Source organism: Macrobrachium rosenbergii, chromosome 3 (assembly GCF_040412425.1).
Source record: "Macrobrachium rosenbergii isolate ZJJX-2024 chromosome 3, ASM4041242v1, whole genome shotgun sequence".
In the NCBI taxonomy this organism is placed as follows: Eukaryota; Metazoa; Arthropoda; class Malacostraca; order Decapoda; family Palaemonidae; genus Macrobrachium; species Macrobrachium rosenbergii.
In genome coordinates, this window is record NC_089743.1 from 33,713,297 (window position 1) to 33,736,001 (window position 22,705).

General features: G+C 40.7%; 1 protein-coding gene across 1 annotated transcript in view; it reads left to right on the plus strand.

Moving 5' to 3' along the window:
• Positions 1–22,705, plus strand: part of LOC136850788 (calcium-activated chloride channel regulator 1-like) — a 308,332-nt gene that overhangs the window by 55,032 nt on the left and 230,595 nt on the right. The window contains exon 5 of the mRNA XM_067124788.1: positions 10,588–10,693. Coding sequence (XP_066980889.1) covers positions 10,588–10,693 — 106 coding nt within the window. The remainder of the gene's footprint in view (positions 1–10,587; positions 10,694–22,705) is intronic.

Genomic DNA, 22,705 nt, shown 5'->3' on the forward strand with positions numbered 1-22,705 from the left:
AATATGGGCATGCCAAAAAATATTGTCGAAACGAACCTGTATGTGCGTATTGTGGATCTGAAGAACATGCCACACAATGGAATTGCAGCGAACCAGAATGTATAGACTGTGAGCAGAATCATCATGCAAGATCCAGAGAATGCATGTATTACATGTATAACACAGAATTGAAAATGCTACAAGAAAGAACAGGAATGTCTATTAGAGAGGCTAAATTAGAATTGAAAGTGAGAGGAATTCAAGATCCTGCAAAGAAACTTACATATGTCCAGACAACAAGAACTAATGATGAATCAAAAATACGTTCAGATAGAAGTAACAAACCGCCGGAAAATAAATCTCAAGAAGAAAATAATGCTTTACAGAAAAAAATATGGTAAAGAATCAAGAAACAGGCACACTGGATATGGGTAACATTTTATCCAACTCTTTTGAAATGTTAATGTAAATAGCACAAAATGATGATACTACTACAGAAGCAGCAGAGGAAGTCGTGATGGAGTGGAAATTAAAGAATAAAAAAGGCCTTTGGAGAGAACACCAACCAAAACCAAAAAAAAACTATAATTAGAGCAACATCGGTTAAACCAAATACAAAGGATATAAAGAAAGAACAAAAACAAACTAAGAATATACCATTATCTCCTAAGATAATTGTAAAACCTATGGATACAGATATCCAAAACACTAAAGTTAAAGATAACAATGATTATGTCAAGGGAGAGGAGATTACTCCGTCACCAATAATTAGTACAAGAGCAAATGAAACAAGGAATGTACATGAAAACACGTGTGGATGTAATAATTGTTTTGTTGAATTGTGCAATAATAACAAAAACTTAAAGGATGGTTTAACAAACATTATAAGAAATTTGATGAAATATAGAAAAAAGAAACCACAGATTTGAGTACCCATAAAAAAGGTTGCATGTGCATGGAGTACTTAGTATATTATAAAGAAAACAAATGAATGTCGTGAGTAAATTATTAGAAAAACTGCAAGTTGATAATACAAAAAAAAAAAAAAAAAGAGTAAAACTCGACTGCTATAATAAACGTTTTCAGTAGCTATATTATACAATGGAACGTAAATGATCTGCAGACCAAATTACACCTAGGAGGAGTACAACGATTGCAAAAAGAATACGAACCAATGATATTATATTTACAACATGTCAATTAAACATTATCAACAATAGGTAAATATACCTTAGCATCTACATCTAGAAAGGAAGAAGGAAATTTAGGTACTGCTATATATGTTATAACAAAGTATGTTATGACAAAGTACCTGTAAACTTTACTGATCTGTAAATACCGAATATTAGAAATTACGAAGAAAAAAAAGGTAATTATGTAATTTATAATTTATACAGTACAACCAACCTAATAAAAATTATGACTTACAAACTTAAAGAATTACTTAATAATACAAAGGAACCTATATTAATAGTAGGCGATTTTAATGCTCACAACCTGATGTGGGACTGTAATTGTACAGAATCAAATAGAGCAGGAAGTGAAATAGAAGAATTTATAGATTCATATGAAATGTGCTGTATAAATGATAATGAAATCAGCACATATTTTTCTAAAACACATGGAACATTTTCCTCGATTGACTTAACTCTATGCACAACAAACATAGTTGACAGATTGGATTGGAATAAGTTGACAGATTGGATTGGAATACAGTTGACGACTTGCATACAAGTGATCATTTCCCAACATAATTTCATTATTACAAAATAATCCCACCAAGCATGTCCCTCAATATAACATTTATAAAGCAGATTGGGAGCAATATGAATTCCACACTAGGAATATCCCACCATTTGAATATTTGAAAGACCATAATGAAACTAATAAATTTCTTGTTGATTTCATTAAAAATGCTGCTGATAAAGCAGTATGAAAATCAAAATCTCATCCAACAAAACACAAAGTCCCATGGTGGTCTGAAAAACTAACAATTAATAAAAATAAAACTCCAGATTGGAAGACGATTAGATAATTTGAATAGAAAGTTCAGTAAAATAAAAAACATTACCGATATTAGAAGGAACTTTACAAAAATGGCTAATTATTATTAGAAATTGATACATTAAAACCTCTATATAACAAAATATCTTCAACATTTAAAAGAGAAGTATTTCAAGGAAGAATAATTTCTTGGAGGAAGTATGTATCAAATCTCTCTAATAATACTCCCATACAAAAAATATGGGAAAAATTCAGGAAAATAAATGGTACCCATGTTAAACCACCTAGACATGCCATAATAAAAGATGGGAAAAGAATACTTGAGCTAAAAGAAATAGGTAATGTAATAGAAAATTTAGCAAAAGTAAATAGTGACAAAAATTTAGATGAGCATTTCTGTGCAAAGAAAATTAGTATAGAATTAATAACAATAAATTTTGAAACAATAGAAGATATATATTATAATAGAAAATTTAATATGGAAGAGTTGGAATTTGCTTTCTCGAACAGCAATAAATCTGCTCCTGGAGGTGACAATATTTGTTTTGAGATGATCTGCAACTTCGCACCTTTGGCAAAGTCATACTAATTATAGTTTTATAATCATTCTGTGGCTTCGAAATTTATTTGCTGATGAATGGCGTAAAGCTATAATAATTCCTATCTCCAAACCTGGAAAGGATCCCAGTAATGTAAATAATTACAGACCAGTTTCTTTAATAAGCTGCTTATGCAAATTACTAGAGAAAATGGTAAATGCTCGAGTAACATGGCACATTCAAGAAAATAAAATTTTGACTCCCACTCAGTTCAGGTCACAATGTAACAGATCTACATTAGATTCTCTCTCTAACTTAGAAGACCATATACGTATAGGTTTTGATTGAAAACAAATTACTGTAGCTGTCTTTTTTGACACTGAAAAAGCATACGATACAACATGAAGGTATGCTATACTGTATTAAAAACTTTACAAAACAACAACATCCATGAACATTTACCTAGGTTTATACAAAACTTTGTGACTAATTGCAGTTTCAGGTGAGAGTTGATGATGTTCTGTCTAGAACATTTCCACTTGAAAATGGTGTTCCACAAGGAAGCGTCCTTAGTTGCACACTGTTTACTTTAGCAATTAATGATATCTAATAATCTACCTATATGGATGATTTTGCCTTATATTATTCAGCATCTTGAATAAAAATGCAGAATGAATCATTTATAAAAGCATAGTAAAAATAGATGAATGGGCCTCATCTGTAGGCTTTAAATTTTCCATAGATAAAATGCAAGCAATCCTGTTTTATAAAAATAAAAAGTGGAAAAAAGGTGAAGAAATCGATTTAAAAATCAGAAACCAATGTATACCAATTGGCCAGACAGCAAAATTTTTAGGATTAGTATTTGATAACGCACTTGAACTGGAAAACCCACATTACATACGTAAAATCTAAATGTACAAGAGCATTAATTCTAATTAGAAAACTATCGAACATTACTTGGGGAGCCGATAGACATACCCTTAGTGTACTGTAGAAAGCAACAGTTCTGTCCATTATTGATTATGGAAGCAAAGTATATGGCTCAGCATCGGATGCAGCGCTGAAGATGTTAGACCCTGTTCACAATGAATGCCTTAGAATATGCTCAGGAGCCTTTAGATCATCACCGAAATCATCTTTACAAGTTGAATGTGGTGAACTGCCTCTGTCTCTCCATGGAGAGCTAGTGATAATGAAAAGTGCTCGTAAGATTTCAGACAAGTGATTCTCCAACAAAATAATTATTTGAATTAAGAGATGTATTTTTATAAATAATCATCCACCACCTTTCCCAATTAGAGCTAGAAGATTGTTTAAGTCTGAATATAAATATACAATTGCCTTTAATAGTAAAATCACCTCCTCCCTGGACAATGAATAAAATGAGAATTTGCGCACACCTCAAATATTTATCAAAAAGTAACTCATATACACCAGAACACCATAGACTTCATACAAGAGAGCATATAAGCCAAAAAGGTCCACATTACGCAATATGTACAGATGGATCTAAATCAGAACATGTCATGGGATATGCTGCAGTGTCCCAAGAAAAAACTTATCAATTCTCTCTTCCTAATAATGCTTCGATATTTGCAGCAGAATTGTATGGAATTGCATCAGCTATAAAAATAATTAAACATCATCCAGTAATTTTGTGATTTTTAGTGACTTGAGAAGTACTATAGAAGCTATTCAGAGTTACAAATAAAAAAATAATATAGTACAACAAATCAGATTATATTTCCATAACTTATATAATAATGGAAAAAATGTAGAAATATGTTGGATCCCTGCCCATGTAGGGATCGAAGGAAATGAAGATGCAGCCAAAGAAGCAACCCACATGACAAGATCAAATGGGAATATCCCTGTTACTGATTATTTAACACACATAAAAATGGGTATCATAAATAAATGGCAATATATGTGGAATGAAGAACCTGAAAGTAATAATCGAAACAAAACCTAATGTTAAAAAATGGAGTTCAACATCTCGGAGAGAGAGAGAGAGAGAGAGAGACACACCCACAAATAATTCTAACACGTCTCAGAATAGGCCATGCTTGTCTGACACATGGGCACTTGATGAGCAGCCCACGTGGCCCTGCTCCTGAGTGCTCAGAGTGCAAGTTGATGATAACGGTCAGACGTGTTATGTGTCCAAAGTATGACCAATAGCGACTGTCAGCTTTTGGAAATAAGTCAATGGAGGAAATTTTGTCAATCTTACATTTTCAGTCGTTCTGATTTTGATGTTCATCAGGAACTATGATTCAGTAATAAAATATAAAAATAAGTGCATAATAAAAGCACGAAAGCCCTTATAGCATTTGTCGAATAAAAAAAAAAATTTTTGAAATATTACTTATATTCTGAATTTTAATATACCTTTTTAGTGCGTATTTAAGGAAGCATGAGTAAATGTATTTATTGTGTGTATGTGTTCCAGTATGAGAGTATGTACCTATGTGCAGTTTTTAATTTCATTTTAATTCGTTCATCATCATACTGAATAATCTAGTGGGGTCCTAGTGCTTGGCCTCAGGCCTAGACCTGGTATTTTAATCTAATCCTTCGGGCCAGCCCTAAGAGAGCTGAAAGTCAGCTCAGTGGTCTGGCTAAACTGCTTTAATAATAATAATTTTGTATTGCTCCCGTAAACATCTCTCCTATTTAGCAAATCTTTGCACCACATTTTCGTCTTTTTCCTCTTTTTCTTTATACATACGCCAATTATTATGCTGCACAACAGTTCTTTTTCTTAGCAGTACTGGCCACCATGTTTTTTGTATGACACTCGACAAGGTGTTGGCATTGTCAGGCATGCCCACCCATTTGTCAACTCTGCTGTGTGGACAACACTCAAGGGGTAAGCCCGGCAGAATTTGCCCGCCTACTGCGCTCCCCGGTGGGCACACCCGCTCATCTGGACAGGCCTTTAGAAATCAGGTGCGGGTTATGTATGTTTTGGAAGGAGGTACACAGAGATGATGTGATCTTCCCATATAGTTTGACTGCCAATGTATCTTAGTAATTTTTCGTAAGGTAGTGATAGCAGACTGATAATTCTGCTTGTTTTCAATACTTTATTATTACACAGGAACACAATATACTGTAATAATTAGTCTTGGTTGTCAATGTTTTATTATTGGCAACAATTTTTTGTGCCTACCCAGTATGCTCGCCATAGGCTAGGCTTAGCCTACAGTACTTGGTTTCCCATCCGTAATGTGGCAGCATTGGACACAGGGTAGTTTTTCAACATATTTAAAAAAAAACAAGTAAGTCTAATACGCTGGTAAACACGGTAATTAGCTATTTAGGTGGTCTGAACTCTTGCTATTGTAATTCTTGTAGAAATTACAGTAACTGTGGAAGCCTTCAAACATTCAGAGTGAAGAAAATGGTGGTAGTCCAGAAGCATTGTTGACCAACAAAAGGGTCATGAAATAGACTTGTACCTTGTTAGTAAGGTTATAATTTTTACAATTTTTGGCTACTAAACAAAACCGATATTTTACATATCCCATGATAGCCCAGACTTCTTTGCCATAAAGGACTTACAAATCATGAGGAAAAAGCAGAAGAGTTTGAGACCCTGTTTTGCTCCCAGGAACTTGGCATGCAGCTACCATAATTGATGGCAATGTCCAGAAAGCAAGGTTAATACAATCACTCTTCACATACCAGTATACTGTATAGGTTGACCATCATTAATCCGGTTCCATCACGAATTTTGGCTAATGCAATTTCAAATTTCCTGGGTTCTGCATCAACCTGCCGCTGCTGTTTGTTGGCGCTACTTGTGTGCGTATGTTGTATGTTTGTACATACCCTATGCACACGATTACATTTATTTTCACATTTGTACATACACACATGCCTTCTCTCTCTCTCTCTCTCTCTCTCTCTCTCTCTCTCTCTCTCTCTCTCTCTCTCTCTCTCTCTCTCTCTCACAGGTCTGTAGTGAAACAGGCATTACTCAAAATAAATTTATTTGACAATAATCTAACATAACTGGATTGCAAGAAACAAAGAGATGAAATAAAGTGGAATACTAATGTTCACCAGTTGATCAAACATATTAAAGTCCACCATATTCAACTAATTATTCTCTCTAAATAGTTTCCCCACAATAGGCCAAAATAAGTCAAAGTCCAGTACATTCCCAATGAGTACATCTCAACCTCTTCCTCAGCGAAACATCTGAAGTAGTCAAATAAAACCTTTGTTAAACAAATGCATAAAAATAAAGATATGAGAATGCCTCCCATGTTACTTATAAAGTACACACAATGCAATAAATGCCTGACAAGTGAGATATATGTTAAATGAAAAGAACACTCTACAGTTTGAGAAATCTAAAATGTTTCCTACCTCCAAACAGCAATGTTCACAATTTTAATGACAGGTCTTCCAATAATATTCGATGTTGATCTTCAAATGACAATTTGTTTGGTAACTAATCCCTTCACACCCTGGGCTCTGCCAAAAACAAACGCACATATGAACGAATTATCCAGAACCTGACATTTCCAGTGAACAAACTCACAAAGTCTTGTCGCTAGGCAGGGATGTTCTCAAGTCTCAAGAATATCTGATGCATTTGACACACACAGTTTTACTAATCAGGATGCATGCCAGACACCCGCTAAACATTCTTTCAAGGTTCTTCTCAATGCCTTTAGCCACACTTGTTAATCAAACATCTACAGTGTATTGTAATTCATAAAATATCTGTGACCTATGAGCTTTTCATATATATTCACCAATCACAGAATCAGAGCCCACCCTCCTCACCTCTGATAGACATAAGGGCACAATTGGAATGAGGTTGTCATTCCTATTATTCCTGTTAGTGGATGGGACTAGTCACTACACTAAACAATCAAAGCGCTATGGCAATTTTAGAATTTAAGCTGCCGCACGAGTGAAACTATTAGCTATGTAATTAGGTAAGTATATATGAAACAATTTTTTATGATGAAAATAACATTTAGTGTTATTAGGATCTTCTTTACATTGTTTTGAAGAGAAGGTAATCCATCTTTGATGGGAATTTTGACCCCTTGGATATGGCAGAACTTGTAATAGCCATATACAGTATCTTGAAAGATCAAGGTGTACTCTATGGCAGTAGTAAAAAGCAAACTGAAAGGGATAAAGTCTTGTTGCAATTTCCACATAACACTTCATTAGCAGTCAACTAGAAATTTAATGACTCTAGGACAAATATTACAGTATTTACAAAGGTTATATAAGCAAAGGGTTTAAACCCTGACACACACAGAAATTGACAGTATTTACAAAGGTTGTATAAGCAAAGGGTTTAAACCCTGACATACATAGAAATTGACTTAAGTACTGTAGTGTTTCAGAGAACCATCCATATATGTGTTGGAATCTAGGTGTTTATACTGACATTAACACGTTGACTGCGATTGGCAATGCTGTGAAACGGCCCAATGGGCGTTCTCTTTAAACCCTCATAAAATCAGTAACCAGCTAGCTATTGACGTGAGAGTTGTTATGGTGTATCCCTAAGGTAAGCCGAGTGCTCAGCCAGTGTAAAAAGCGTGACTTTATGTGGTACACTTCGCCTGACATAACAAAAGTCTTAATTACAGACGTTGTGTACCTAATATGGACATAATAGATGTGGTCACATATGGCTCATGTCGCCCAAAACTATTAGAGACAGTTCTGCTGGCATTGTGTGCCAAATATGGTCACACTGTGGATGTTCAGTTATGGTGCATATCGCTCAGACTGATCTAGGGAATTACCGTATGCAACGTGTACCAGACGTGGCTCATACTCAGTGTGACTCTAAAAGGCACACATCGCCCTGAATGATTGCACACGTTACTATAAGCGATATGTACCACATGTGGTCAACTGAAAAATGTGTAGAATTTCAATATATTGTTATTTTATAATAGATTTATTAGTCATTTGGTGTTTTACAGACACACATGCACACACACGCACATGTATGTACATGCACACACACACATTATATATATATATATATATATATATATATATATATATATATATATATATATATATATATATATATATTTATATATATTATATATATATATATATATATATATATATATGTTTATATATTTATATATTTATATATATTTATATATATTTATATATATTTATATATTTATATATATTTATATATTTATATATATTTATATATTTATATATATTTATATATTTATATATATATATATATATATATATATATATATATATATATATATATAATAACCTTTGTATGTTTTCATGTGTACATGAAATTTGTAGTACACACACATGTGCATATAGGAATATATATAAACATACACATGAATATAATACATATAAGATGCACATACATGTTACAGACAGACACACACATTAGGAAACATATATACAGGCTGTATTTTTGGCAATATAAATTTGTATTTTTGCATAAATAAAAGTATTTATATACAAGTAAATTATTTAGGTCTTCTGCAGTTCTTATTCATATACTGTATCTGCTCATCTGTATACAGCAGCCCATTTTTCTGTACGTGTCTATCCATATACATATATACATACATACATACATACATACATGCATTACATACACACATACATATATAGACTGATATACAAATTACCCATTGCCCCAATATGATGAAAAGTTAATTTGTTTTTCTTATGTAGAAGCAAAACAGAAAGAATATTAATTTTATACTTGTACTCTAAATACTACATGATTTCCTTCATCATACAAAATATAAATGGATATTTTTTCACCAAGAAAAGGACACTATTAGGTTTTATTTTACTTATGGACATTAATTGCTTTCAACATAAAATATAGGTTTTTCTGTTGTATTATGATGTGATTTGAATGATTTTGAGGTTTATTTCAATCACAAATGAATACTTATCCTTCCCCAAATAAATGATATATACAAAATTAATAAAATTACGACTTGTCAGAATACTGCACCCCCTCTCCATAGCTAATACGGCAAAACTGTAATCAGTAAACACAGTTTTGCCGTATTAGCTATGGAGAGGGGGGGCAGTATTCTGACAAGTGGTAATTTTATTAATTTTGTATACAATATATCATTTGCCGGGGAAGGATAAGTATTCATTCATTTGCGATGAAATAAACCTCAAAATCATGCAAATCACATCATAATACAACGGAAAACCTATATTTTATGTTGAAAGCAATTAATGTCCATAAGTAAAATAATACCACACTATTAATTTTTTCAGAAGTAAAATGTTTACCAAACTGATTTATTTTTCTACTGAATTTATATAAATATAATCTAGGGTTAAAAGGATAGCATTTTTGTTGATCTAATGATAATGTTTTCTATTTTTTTTACTGAAAGAAAGAATTAAAAAAAAATATATGCCCCTTTTGCCAGCATATGAAGATTATTTTCAGTAATAAATAAAGTGTTTAGTTAATGTTCTAGTTTAATTTAATTAATTTCCAATATATTACCATAATATTTTGGTATAAAAAAACCCATTTTGATTAAATTTTGGATACTTGAAAAAAAGATATAATTCTTAGCATGTGTACCACATAGGGTACACATCGCTCATTCAGAGAGTCCCCTGTGAACCATATATGGAGCACATAGCAGTCAACGTGTTAATAGGGTATTTTCTGCATTGATAACCTTGGTAGTTGAAATACCAGTGTTTAATGTTAAAGTTTTAAATGTGTTCAGTTGTTATGGGGTAAGCTATTTTTTACTGGACAATGTAATTTATGGGGCAAGTAGTTTTTGTACCTTGTAATTTAAGGGGTAAGTATTTTTTGTACATAGTAATTTATGGGGTAAGTATTTTTTGTACATTGTAATTTACAGCAATATATCTATTTCAAGCAATAAATTAATGCAAATTGTGGCACTGTATGGCTGTTTGCCACAAAATTATTTTGTGCTTTTGGATATCTTTTTATAGATGCATAGCAAGTGAGATTAATTTATGTAATGCATTTAATTTTAGTAATAATTTTTCTTCTAACTTTCAGTTCTTGTGACTTGGACACTCCAGAGGCCGATTGTACCTTCACTCCAAATATAGAACAGAGGGAAAATATCACATCCTCTCTTTTGGCTACACCTTTTATTGCTACGGTATGTAGGTTGAGGCAGTTTCTCATTTTAATGTATGTCAGATGTTCAGCTATAACATAGTTCGGTTCAGAAACCAAATTTTTTGTTTCACGTTTTTATATATACTGAATCTACATTAAGAATATAAACACAGAAATGATTGACCTTTGCTTTAATTCTTTTAGACATGGTACTTTGGTGGCAAGAAGATACTGGTAGGCAGATAGAATAATAGTAGAGAACTGAACTATAGTAATACCATATGGAGCGCGTTCTTTTCATAGAAACTTGGTTAAAGCATAGAAAGAATAATGTAAAATTGTTCTGATAAACATTCACAACACTTCTACATTTTTATATGTTGTCTTTATGGAAGGGGTTCAAACCAAAAAATGCCCCATATGTCAGGGTTATATCTGCAGGTATTTCCCCAGTTACGTTGTTTCATTTTATGATGAATCGAGTTTGCGATGGTGTTAGCAGTTCCAGTGGTTTGAAGCTACGAAACAATACTGTACTGATACCACAACATTGAAAATATTTTAAATTTTGTGTGAAAACATCTTAAATTTTGCGCGCATCGGGCACAGGCAGCAGTATGATGGCTTTGTGAACTTCTTGGAGTTTAATGTTTATGATGCGCACAGTAATTCATATTTTATGTATATGATACAGTAATTCATATTTTGTTCATGACACTTACCTGCCAGATATATATATAGCTGTATTTCTCCGAAATCCGACAGAATTTCAAAACTCGCGGCACAGGCAGTGTGGCCAGGTGGTTAGTACTCATTCCCGCCGCTGGGAGGCGGGAATCGGGAACCATTCCCATTTTCTATTCAGATTTTCTCTGTCGCCGGTACTGTTAACATCTGTTACAGTACCTCCGCCTCTGGATTTCGTTAACTTGCTTATTCCCACTTAAGTATTCTCTTGACTTTTGGTTTTGATTCTTGGACTGTGGATTGGCACACGCTTTTTCTGGACTGTTGTGGATTTTGCTTATGACCTCTCTTTAAATATGTCTGGTTCTAGTTCTGCTAGTTTCCGTGTATGTTGTATGAGTGATTGTAAGGTGAGGCTACCGAAAGCTTCGGTAGACCCTCACTCGGTTTGTTTGAGGTGTAGGGGCATGTTTGTCTTATAGATGATCGATGTAAGGAGTGTGAACCTTTATCGGATGCGAGCTGGAAGTCTTATGATTCGTATGTTCGCAAGTTGGAGCGTGACAGGGTTAGGAGGTCTTCCTCCAGGAGTGTGTGCAAGAGTCAGGTTATTTCCTCTCCTGATAATCCTAACATAGTTGATGTTGCACCTGTCCCTGTGGTTTTGCCTTCGGGCCCTGATGTTGTGTCTGTGGAGGGTTCGGCCTGGCGCAGATCATGAGTTCTATCCGTGCGCTCGAGAACAAAGTGACATCTCTCCAAAGTGCTGTGAAGTGTAGTGCTCCCCCCAGTGTTGTGGAGGGGGCGTCAGATCGGCCCCATAATGCTTCTAGGCCTGGACCGCTGTCAGACTCCCAGGACTCAGGGAGAAGGCATGTCGAAAGCCGCAAGAAGGTTACGGGGGCTTCCCACCGATCTGACGTCCCTTCGGCAGGTCCTGTTGTCGCTTCCCAGGCTGCCAGAGATCGTGCTTCGGCGCGCATTCTCAAGGACTGGGACGCTTCTCGTCAGTCTTCTTCGTCGGCTAGTTATTTTGAAGCTTTTCCACCGCAGAAGAGGACTAGGATTTCGTCTGATGAGGATGTTTCGGAGCGCCCCAGCCGCTCTAAGGAGAGAACCTTTCTTGCTCCTGTGAGGAAGAAGAAGGCGTCCCCTCGCCCATCGTCTTCCCATAGGATTGTCTCTCCTCCCAGACATGATTCTTCTCCTTCTAAGAAGATTTTGTTGGAGATGCAGCGGCAGTTGTCTTCTCTTATTGCAGAGAAGGACTCTGCTCCTCGTCGTCGCAAGGACTTGACTTTGCCTGTCAAAAGATCAAGGAAGTCTCCTTCTCCTGCTCCGCTTTCGTCGTCTCCTTCGCCTGTGTCGTCGCCTTGTCGCCCTGTTAGCTCTCTTGTTCCTCGTCGTGACGCTCGTCAACATGACGCTTCGCGAGCTTCTTCTCGTGACGCTTCGGTAGCCGCTCTTCAGGACGCTTCTGTGCAGGACGCTCGACAGGACGCTCTTCCGGTTTTTGGGCGTGACGCCAGTGTTGACGCTCTCCAGGACGCTCCTCAGGACGTCCCTTCGGTTGCTCTTCAGGACGTTACGGAGCATTCTATTTCGTCTGAGAAAAGATCTCTTCTTCGTATCGGACCTCAAGGCCTTCGTTCCCCTAAAGTGTTGGGTGACTCGGTTGCTTCTCCGGCTGTGGCGGGAGAGGTGTCTGGCGATTCGGATCCTGCTGACGCCGAGCTCTCGTCTGCTTCCTCTTCTTCCGATTATCAAGTGTTGACCGGCTTGCTTAAGGACTTGTTCGGGACAAGTTTAAACCTTCGCTCCTCTCTCTCCTCCTTCTCAGTTAGCTTCTTCCAAAGCTAGGAGAGCGCCGGGGTTTTTGAAGATGACTTCTTCGTTGGCGACCAAGAGGGCTTTCAAGAAAGTCAACGTGTGGATGGAGGAACGGAAGTCCCATGGCAAGACCTCTTTCGCTGTGCCTCCGTCTAAGCTTTCAGGCAAGGCTGGTATGTGGTATGAGACGGGAGAAGATCTCAGCCCTAGAGTTCCTTCCTCTTCTCAAGGGGATTTTACCAGTCTTGTCGACGCTTCCAGAAGGTCTCATCTGCCTACTGCTAAGGTTTCTTGGACCTTGTCAGAGACTGACCATCATCTCAAAGGTCTCTTCCGCACCATGGAGGTGTTTAATTTTTTGGACTGGTGCTTGGGAGCCTTAGATCTTAAGCTACGAAGCTCGGATTCTATTACCCTGGGGGAGCTCTCTAGTGTCCTTAACTGTATGGACAAGGCAGTTAGGGATGGATCTGAAGAACTGGCGTCTCACTTTGGTACGGGCCTCTTAAAGAAGAGGGCCTTGTTTTGCGACTTCACAGCTAAGTCTGTCTCTCCTTCGCAAAGGGCAGAGTTATTGTTCGCTCCTTTGTCTAACCATCTGTTCCCCCAGTCTTTGATTCGGGACATTTCCGCAAGTCTTAAGGAGAAGGCCACGCAAGATCTGTTGGCTCATTCTTCTAGACGTCCTCCAGCTCCTTCTTCTTCTTCTGCTTCAGTTTTGTCCTCCAGGAAGAAGAAGCCCTTTCATGGGAGGAACTTCTTCCTCTAGATCGTCTCCGAGGAAGAGGTTTCACCAGAGGAGCGGCCCCTCTAAACCTAGGGGAAAAAGTGACTTCTTTCACCTCCAGACACCTGTAGGAGCCAGGCTTCTTTATTTTGCGGAGCCTGGAGAACGAAAGGGGCGGACGCATGGTCACTAACTGTCATAGAGAAGGGTTACAAGATCCCCTTTCTCATGTTTCCACCCCTTTGCACGTCGCCCAGGGATCTGTCGCCGTCTTACCACCGAGAGAAGCAACAGATTCTTTTGGACCTCCTGGAGCAGTTGTTAGAGAAGAGAGCCGTGGAACAAGTTCTGAAGTTGGATTCTCCGGGGTTCTACAACAGGCTTTTCTTAGTCCCGAAACAGTCGGGAGAGTGGAGACCGGTCTTAGATGTAAGCGTCTTGAATCGCTTTATTTCGAAGGAAAGATTCAAGATGGAAACGCCCCAGTCGGTTCTAGGGGCTTTAAGACCAGGGGACTGGATGGTCTCTCTGGACTTACAGGATGCGTACTTCCATGTTCCCATTCATCCTCAATCAAGGAAGTACCTGAGATTTGTGCTGGGGGGACGAGTCTTCCAGTTCAGAGCTCTCTGCTTCGGTTTGTGCACCGCTCCCATGATCTTCACGGTGATCATGAAAAACGTTGCGAGGTGGCTTCACCTGGCGGGTGTTCGGGTGTCATTCTACCTAGACGATTGGCTCATACGAGCCTCTTCTCGGGAGAAGTGTCTGGAGGACCTGACTTTGACGCTGAATTTGACGAAGTCCCTGGGACTTCTTGTGAACCAAGAAAAGTCCCATCTGATCCCGACGCAGTCCATCGTCTATCTGGGGATTCAGATGGATTCAGTGGCTTTTCGAGCTTTTCCATCCCGAGAACGGCAACTGCTTTGCTTAAGAAAAGTTTCGTCCTTTCTAGGGAAAGAAACATGCTCGGTGAGGGAATGGATGAGTTTGCTGGGGACCATTTCCTCGCTGGAGAAGTTTGTTTCCCTGGGGAGGCTCCATCTCAGACCACTCCAGTTTTTCTTGGCGGAGAACTGGAGGGAAAAGGAGAATCTGGAAGAGATTTTGACGATATCTCCTTTTGTCAAGGATCACCTGAGATGGTGGTTCGACCCCTTAAAACTTGCGGAAGGGGTTTCTCTTCGTCTTCAGAGCCCCGACCTAGTGTTGTTTTCCGACGCGTCCAGGGAAGGATGGGGAGCAACACTAGGAGGGGGAGGAAGTGTCAGGCACCTGGAGAGGGGAACAGGTGTCCTGGCACATAAATCTCAAGGAATTGGGTGCTATCTTTCTGGCTCTTCAATTCTTGAAGCCCAAGTTGCAGGCAGAATTGTCCAAGTCAATTCGGACAATACCACAGCTCTAGCGTACCTCAAAAAAAACAGGGGTACTCGATCTCGTTCCCTGTTCATCCTAGCGAGGAGATCCTGCTCTGGACTCATGCTCGAAGGGTCACTATTCTCACGAGGTTCATTGCGGGAGTGGAGAATATCCGAGCAGACCTTCTCAGTCGGCAAAATCAGCTGCTACCGACCGAGTGGACTCTTCACAAGGAGGTATGTTTAGAGTTGTGGAGAATATGGGGACGTCCTCTAGTGGACCTCTTTGCCACGTCCAGGACGGCAAGACTCCCCCTTTATTGCTCTCCTGTCCTAGACCCAGGAGCGTTAGCCATAGACGCCCTCCTCTGGGACTGGAAAGGCCTCGACCTTTACGCTTTCCCTCCCTTCAAGATCTTGGGAGAAGTGATAAGGAAGTTTGCAACGTCAGAAGGAGCAAGGATGACTTTAATAGCCCCCTTCTGGCCAGCAGCGGATTGGTTCCCAGAGACCCTGTCCTTCCTAGTGGACTTTCCAAGAACGCTTCCATTGAGGGTGGACCTTCTCAAGCAGCCGCATTTCGAAAGGTTCCACCAAAACCTCTCCGCTCTGAGTCTGACTGCGTTCAGACTATCTCAAAGTTGGCCAGAGCAAGAGGCTTTTCGAGAGCTGTGGCAAAGGCCATCGCCAATGCCAGGAGACCTTCTTCGAATGCGGTCTACCAGTACAAGTGGTCTGTTTTTAGGAGATGGTGCAGGAGTAAAGGAGTTTCCTCGACCACGACCTCTGTACCACAAATAGCTGACTTCCTTTTTTATCTTAGGCATAAGAATAATCTGGCAGTCTCGACTATTAAGGGTTATAGAAGTATGTTATCGGCAGTTTTTAGGCACAGAGGCCTGAACTTGTGCGACAACAAGGATCTTCACGATCTACTGAGATCCTTCGAGACTGTCAAAATTCCTCAACTCAGGACACCTTCTTGGAATCTGGATGTTGTCCTGAAGTTTCTTATGTCTAGTACTTTTGAACCTCTGTCTTCGGCTTCCCTCAAGAACGTGACGAGGAAAGCCGTCTTCCTAACGGCTCTGGCGACAGCTAAGAGGATTAGTGAAGTGCAAGCAATTAGCAAACATATTGGCTTTAGGGTCCTAATGCTGTATGCTCCTAAATCCTTTGTTCTTAGCCAAGAACGAAAAAATCCTTCAAACCCTTGGCCCAAATCTTTTTGAAATCAAAGGTTTGACGGAGATACTTGGGCAAGAGTCAGAAAGAGTCTTGTGTCCTGTCAGGGCTCTCAAGTTCTACTTAGCCAAGACCAAGGAAACTAGAGGCTCATCGGACAATCTGTGGTGTTCGGTGAAGAGACCTGATCTTTCCATGTCCAAGAATGCCTTAGCATTCTTTTTAAGAAGTACTATTCGAGAGGCTCATTCCTCCTGCCTAGAAGGTGACATGAGACTTCTGAAAGTAAAAGCTCATGAAGTTAGAGCTATCGCGACTTCGGTGGCTTTCCAAAAGAATATGTCTCTGAATGATATTCTTGGTGCTACCTTCTGGAGAAGTAATTCAGTGTTAAGCCGCATTACTTGCGGGATGTGAAGACGACATTTGAAGACTGCTCTTCGCTGGGACCGTGACGTTTCCGCAGACACAATGTTGGGAGAAGAAGGCAATACTCATCCTATCCTTTAGGGGTTAGGTAGTATTTTTTAATCTTGTTGTTGTTTATTTTTGGTTGTTGGGTGGCCATTGAGGTGGACGTCCCAATTTTTTAGCCTATGCTAGGTTTGTTACCTTAGATAGGGCGGTCAGGTGGTTGGTCGTTGCTCCTTCTCCCTCTCTGTATGGTCACATGATCTAGTCCTATTGTGGTCACGCCCCCTTGGACAGGTCATCTGGATCTCTCCAGCTTTATAGGTCCCTACCTTGCTGGAGACTCTGGATAAGCAGAAGCAGGCTTGGGTGACAGATAACCTCGAAGTCAGCTATGCTAACAGGTAAGGAACCAAGGCGTCATTCGCCTACATTTATTTGTTCCCTAAATCCTATTCTGTCTCTTCCCACCTCCTACGGTGGGATTCAGCTATATATATATCTGGCAGGTAAGTGTCATGAACAAAATGATATTTTAATAATAAAATAAGGTTTGTTCATACTTACCTGGCAGATATATATACTTTTAGTGCCCTCCCGCCTCCCCTCTTGAGACAGTGGCACTAGAAAATCTGAATAGAAAATGGGAATGGTTCCCGATTCCCGCCTCCCAGCGGCGGGAATGAGTACTAACCACCTGGCCACACTGCGTGTGCCGCGAGTTTTGAAATTCTGTCGGATTTCGGAGAAATACAGCTATATATATATCTGCCAGGTAAGTATGAACAAACCTTATTTTATTATTAAAATATCATTTCATTAAAGGATATGTATATACAGTACTGAGAGAGAGAGAGAGAGAGCGCGCGAGCTGAAGCATGGTTACATTGAAACCTAATACTGTACAGTAACACACACTCTTATACTATTTTGTTTATATTTTATGTTATAGTATTCACATTTATATTTTTACTGCATTTTCTAATTTTTTAAAGGTTTTATAAAGCAAATTATGAATGCAATCAAGTTCGTAGGGTACATACATATAACATGCTCAATTCCTTGCCATCGGTGAACTTGGTGCAGCCTGTTGGGTTTTGTCTTGTCTACATATGAAATAAACATGTTAAATAATTTTATGTTAATTAGAGATGAAATATTTTCTTGTTTACTGTTATGTGTGCTAATCATACTTAGAATAAACTAAACTTGCAATAAAAACAGTACAGTAAATCAAGTAAAGCAAAATAAAAAAAAATGTAACACTTATCTGTGTATGCAGGCACTCATTCGAAGGCGTCGTGAACTTCTTGGAGTTTGTTTCGTAATTTTATGTTTGTGATACAGTAATTCATATTTCAAGAAAGGATATGTACAGTATTGAGAGTGAGTTTACATTGATTGGTAAACAAACAAATTGGTGGGAAACAGCTGTTTTGTGATTGTGGGGGATTTTAGTAATTTTGCTTTTAACATAAAGTATGTTAGTTTACCTTTGTATACCCGTTTTACGTTTATGTTCAAAAGTAATTATAATAATTCAGTTAATACCTTCTTTTCTATTATCAACATGGATGTGCCCGAAACGCTTTCCTGGCTGGGTAAGTTGCCCCCCCCTACTCGGTGTGGCACCCTACTTTGCTGGTCTGGTACTGGGTGCACTGCCTTGCCCAGGTCATCGCATCCTTCCGTATGCCGTGCCAGACGAACTTCCCTGCGTTGAGTTCGATCCTCGAGAGGGCGTCTGCTACAGGGTTCTTCCTGCCGGGGAGGTATTTGATGGTGCAGGTGAACTCTATGATGGCTGCAAGATGCCATTGTTGCTTGGAGGACCATGCATCCCCCTGCTTTGTGAAGGTGTGGACCAGCGGCTGGTGGTCCGTCCAAATTGTGAAGGGCATGCCCTCCAGGAGGAACTTGAAGTGACATACCGCCCGGTACACTGCGCAGAGTTCCCTGTCGAAGGTGCTATAGCGGGACTCGGCAGGGCTGAGCTTCCTGCTGAAGAAGGCGATGGGCTGAGGGGCTCCATTGACAACCTGCTCCAGGATGGCCCCACAGGTAACGTTGCTGAAGTCTGTCGTTAGCTGGAGGGGGACATTGGGGTCCTGGTGGGCCAAGGCGGTTGCCTTGGCAAGGGTGGCCTTCGTCAGGGAGAAGGCCCGCTGCTGGTCGGGGCCTCACACCAAGGTCTTCGGATGGCCCGTCAGGATCTCCGTCAGGGGGGCCATGGTGTGTGCGACCCCGGGGATGAACCTCCTGTAGTAATTGACCATCCCGAGGAATTCTTGTATGGCCTTGACGGAGGTAGGGGTGGGGAACCTGGCGACGGCTTCGACTTTAGATGCGAGTGGGCGGATGCCTCCCAGGGGTACCTCGTGGCCCAGGAAGTCAACTCTTTCAACGCCAAAGGTGCATTTGTCGAACTTGACGACGAGGCCGTTCTCCTGCAGGCGCTGCAGGACCTTCTGGATGTGTCGCAGGTGTTCTTTGTGGGATCTGGAAAATATTAAAATGTCATTCACGTAGCAGACGCCGAAGTTCAGATCCCCCAGGATGCTGTCCATCAGTCTTTGGAAAGTCACCCCTGCGTTACTCAGGCTGAAGGTGGAGAAGGCGAAGACGTAGGACCCGAAGGGCGTGATGTTGGTGGTTTTGGGAATGTTCTCTGGAGCTACTGGTACATGGAAGTAGGATTTTAAAAGATCCAATTTAGAAAATATTTTGGCCCCGTGGAAATAGGCCGTGAGGTCTTGCATGTTTGGGAGGGGGTAGTGGTTTGGTTCTTTGGTGAGGTTGAGTCGCCTGTAGTTGCTGCAGGGTCTCCAGGAGCCGTCTTGTTTCTGCACCATGTGGAGAGGGGAGGACCACGGGCTGGAGGCCTTTCTACATATGCCCATACGTTCCATCTCGGCGAAAGCGTCCTTGGCCTCCTGAAGGTGCTGAGGGGGAAGCCTCCTGAACTTTGCGTGCGTCGGGGGGCTCTTCGTCTTGATGTGGTGGTAAATTCCGTGTTTGGCAGGGGCCCCGGGCGCCTGATGCAGTTCGGGCTTGAATACCTCGGGGAATTCTTTCAGAAGTGAGGCGTACTGGTGTGGAGCGATGGAACAGACTGTGGGCGGCCTGGGGCCCTTCGCCAGGGGAAGGGACTGGCAGGACTCTGTGTCCAGCAGGCATTTGTGGCCGACATCGACTGCCAGTCTGAAGTGGGCCAGGAAGTCCGCACCCAGGAGTGGGGTCCTCACGTCCACAATGATGAAGTTCCACTTGTACCTCCGGCCCAGGATGGAGACCGACAGGAGCTTGGTGCTGTAGGAGAGGATGGGGGACCTGTTGGCAGCCGGGTCCGGCGGGCGCTTGTGGTCTGTGGAAGGCGGGAACACTGACCGCACGGCCCCAGTGTCGATCATCATCATCCTGCCGGAGACGGTGTTGCGGACGTAGACACCTACTGGTGCGGGGCTCCCGGGTGCTTCTGCTGCCATGGCGGCCTGTGCTGGTGGCCGCCGCTTCCCCCGTTTTTTGCATGGGCGAAAAGGCAGGGAGCCTCACAGTTCCGGGCATCCTTGCCGTACCGCCGGTGGTAGTAGCAAGGCCCTGGAAATTGCTTCTTCTGGTGATGGGTTGGCTGCCTCCTGATGACGGCGTTGACCTCTGCCGCAGTTTCCTCCGGCTGGAGGCAGTTGATGGGATGTGCAGGCGTGGATGCCCACTTTGCAGGGTGTAGGGCTCCAAGATCTGGGGCCAAACCTCCGGGAGGAGCTGACAGAGGAAGATCTCTTTCAACAGGCTTATCTCCGTGCGCCTGCCAGTGCCGTCCGTCCCAGGCAGGATGAGAAGGTCCTGGATGGCATTCCACGTCTCCAGGAGGTTCGGGTCATGTTGGGGTTTGTTGGCGAGGTCGAGGGAGCAGGCGGCTCTCTCGGAGACCGGCAGGGAGCAGGTCTCGACGAGAGAGGCCTTCAGCTTCTGGTAGGTGGCAGGGCTTGCGGCAGACACCCACGGGGCGATCTTTCTGTAAACCTCCTCCGGGAGGGCGTTAATTACGATGTCTGCCTGCAGCACTTAGTTGGTCAGGCCTGCCACCCTAAACTGCCCCTCAACCCTGTAGAGCCATGATGACGGGTTTTTGGTGTGTGAACGGCGGCAGCTTTATAGCGAGGGCGGACCTTGGTTGGTCTAACAGGGGGGGCAGCACGCGAGGAGTAGGTACCGGCGTGGAGGAGCGCACGAGCCTTGGTGTGGGGGAGGGCGCTAGTGGGTTCGCGGTTATTTGTATGTGGGAGGGAATGTCTGCGTCCATGCTCGCTTCTGCACTCTCACTTGGAGTGTGAGTTACACTCGCGTCAATACACGCTTGGGAGCGTGCCGTGTGGGTCCATTAATGACGCCGGTGATCTGCCAACGAAGGTCAGTACGCCCGAACGCTTTGTTAAAGCCAAAACTTAAGTCGCCGTTTGGGTCCGTTAATGGCTCCGGGAGCCACTCTGGCGTCACGACTGTGAGAGGGTGCAAAAGAGAGAGCAGGTAGACATTGACTGTTAGTTTATTAAGGGAGCAGCCCTCTTATAAAGCAGCGTGTGGACATCAGTATAAAGACATTCAGGTGACCCGAGGTCAATTGTTCTGTATGTGAAACAGGACAGGTACATACAGATAACGTGACAAATAAAATTAACAGACTAGACACAAAAAATGCTCTGACACACATACAAATACAAAAAGGCACAAATGAGTAAGTAATAAATACATATTTACATAAATAAAATATGGCTAGGTATTGTGACTTAGGGTCAGGAGAAAAGGCACCGTAGAAAACGGGAGGTTCACTAAAGAAAACCCGTTGAGCGGGGACTTTACAACATCACTGCAGTTGATGTCTGTAAGGTCTCCATCTGAAGAGCAAATGTGAAGGTATTTCAGTATTTCAGATGTGTGCAAAAACCTTTTGACAAAGCCATCATAGAAAAGATTTACAGTATATATATATATATATATATATATATATATATATATATATATATATATATATATATATATATATATATATATATATATATATATATATATATATAAGCAGATTTCATTGAATTCAATGGCTTTTGGTGGTTAATCAACTTTTATTAGTTTCACAGTATTTTCTAAATCGTCTATGTCCTTCAAAGTGTAGTTGATGGATAAAGAAACAAAGATTAATTCTTTGTTTTTACTGGGAACACAACACCACAGCTGTTCTGTAACTTGTCGTGACCTCTTCAAAGTGTATTACATTTTCTGTTGTTGTTTCAGATTTAGCTGGCCTTGTGCCAGCACGGGCTCTTGCCCCTAGAGCACCCTGTAGAAACACGCTACATTTTCTTTGTGTACATGTGTTTTATTACATGGTGCGGACGGAATTGTAGTGTCCAAAAACAGTAATAAATACATTTAAATACATTACTGTATAATCAGATTAAGTAAAAAAACTATTTTAACTGAATTTAAGTTGTACAAAAATAATACATTACATAAATATTTACAATAACCAAAAATTTTGTTTTTAGATCAACCATAATTGAAACAAAAACCATGTGTGCTGATTGTTTGGCAGCAAACAGAAATTTAATTAGAGGTGTTGGATACGGATTACAGGGAAAGGATGAAGGGTATGGGACGGGGGGGCGGGAGATTGTGAGAGAGAGAGAGAGAGAGAGACGTGATTCAAGAAATGTTGTCATTATTTGAGTTATTTGCTCTTCCCGTGTTGGATGATATTGGCCGCCTACAAGATGGGAGTGATCATTCTGCTTCCAGGTGGCGGTTCAGGGTCAGTCTTTGTAATAAAATGCAGACTGAATCTGCTATGGTT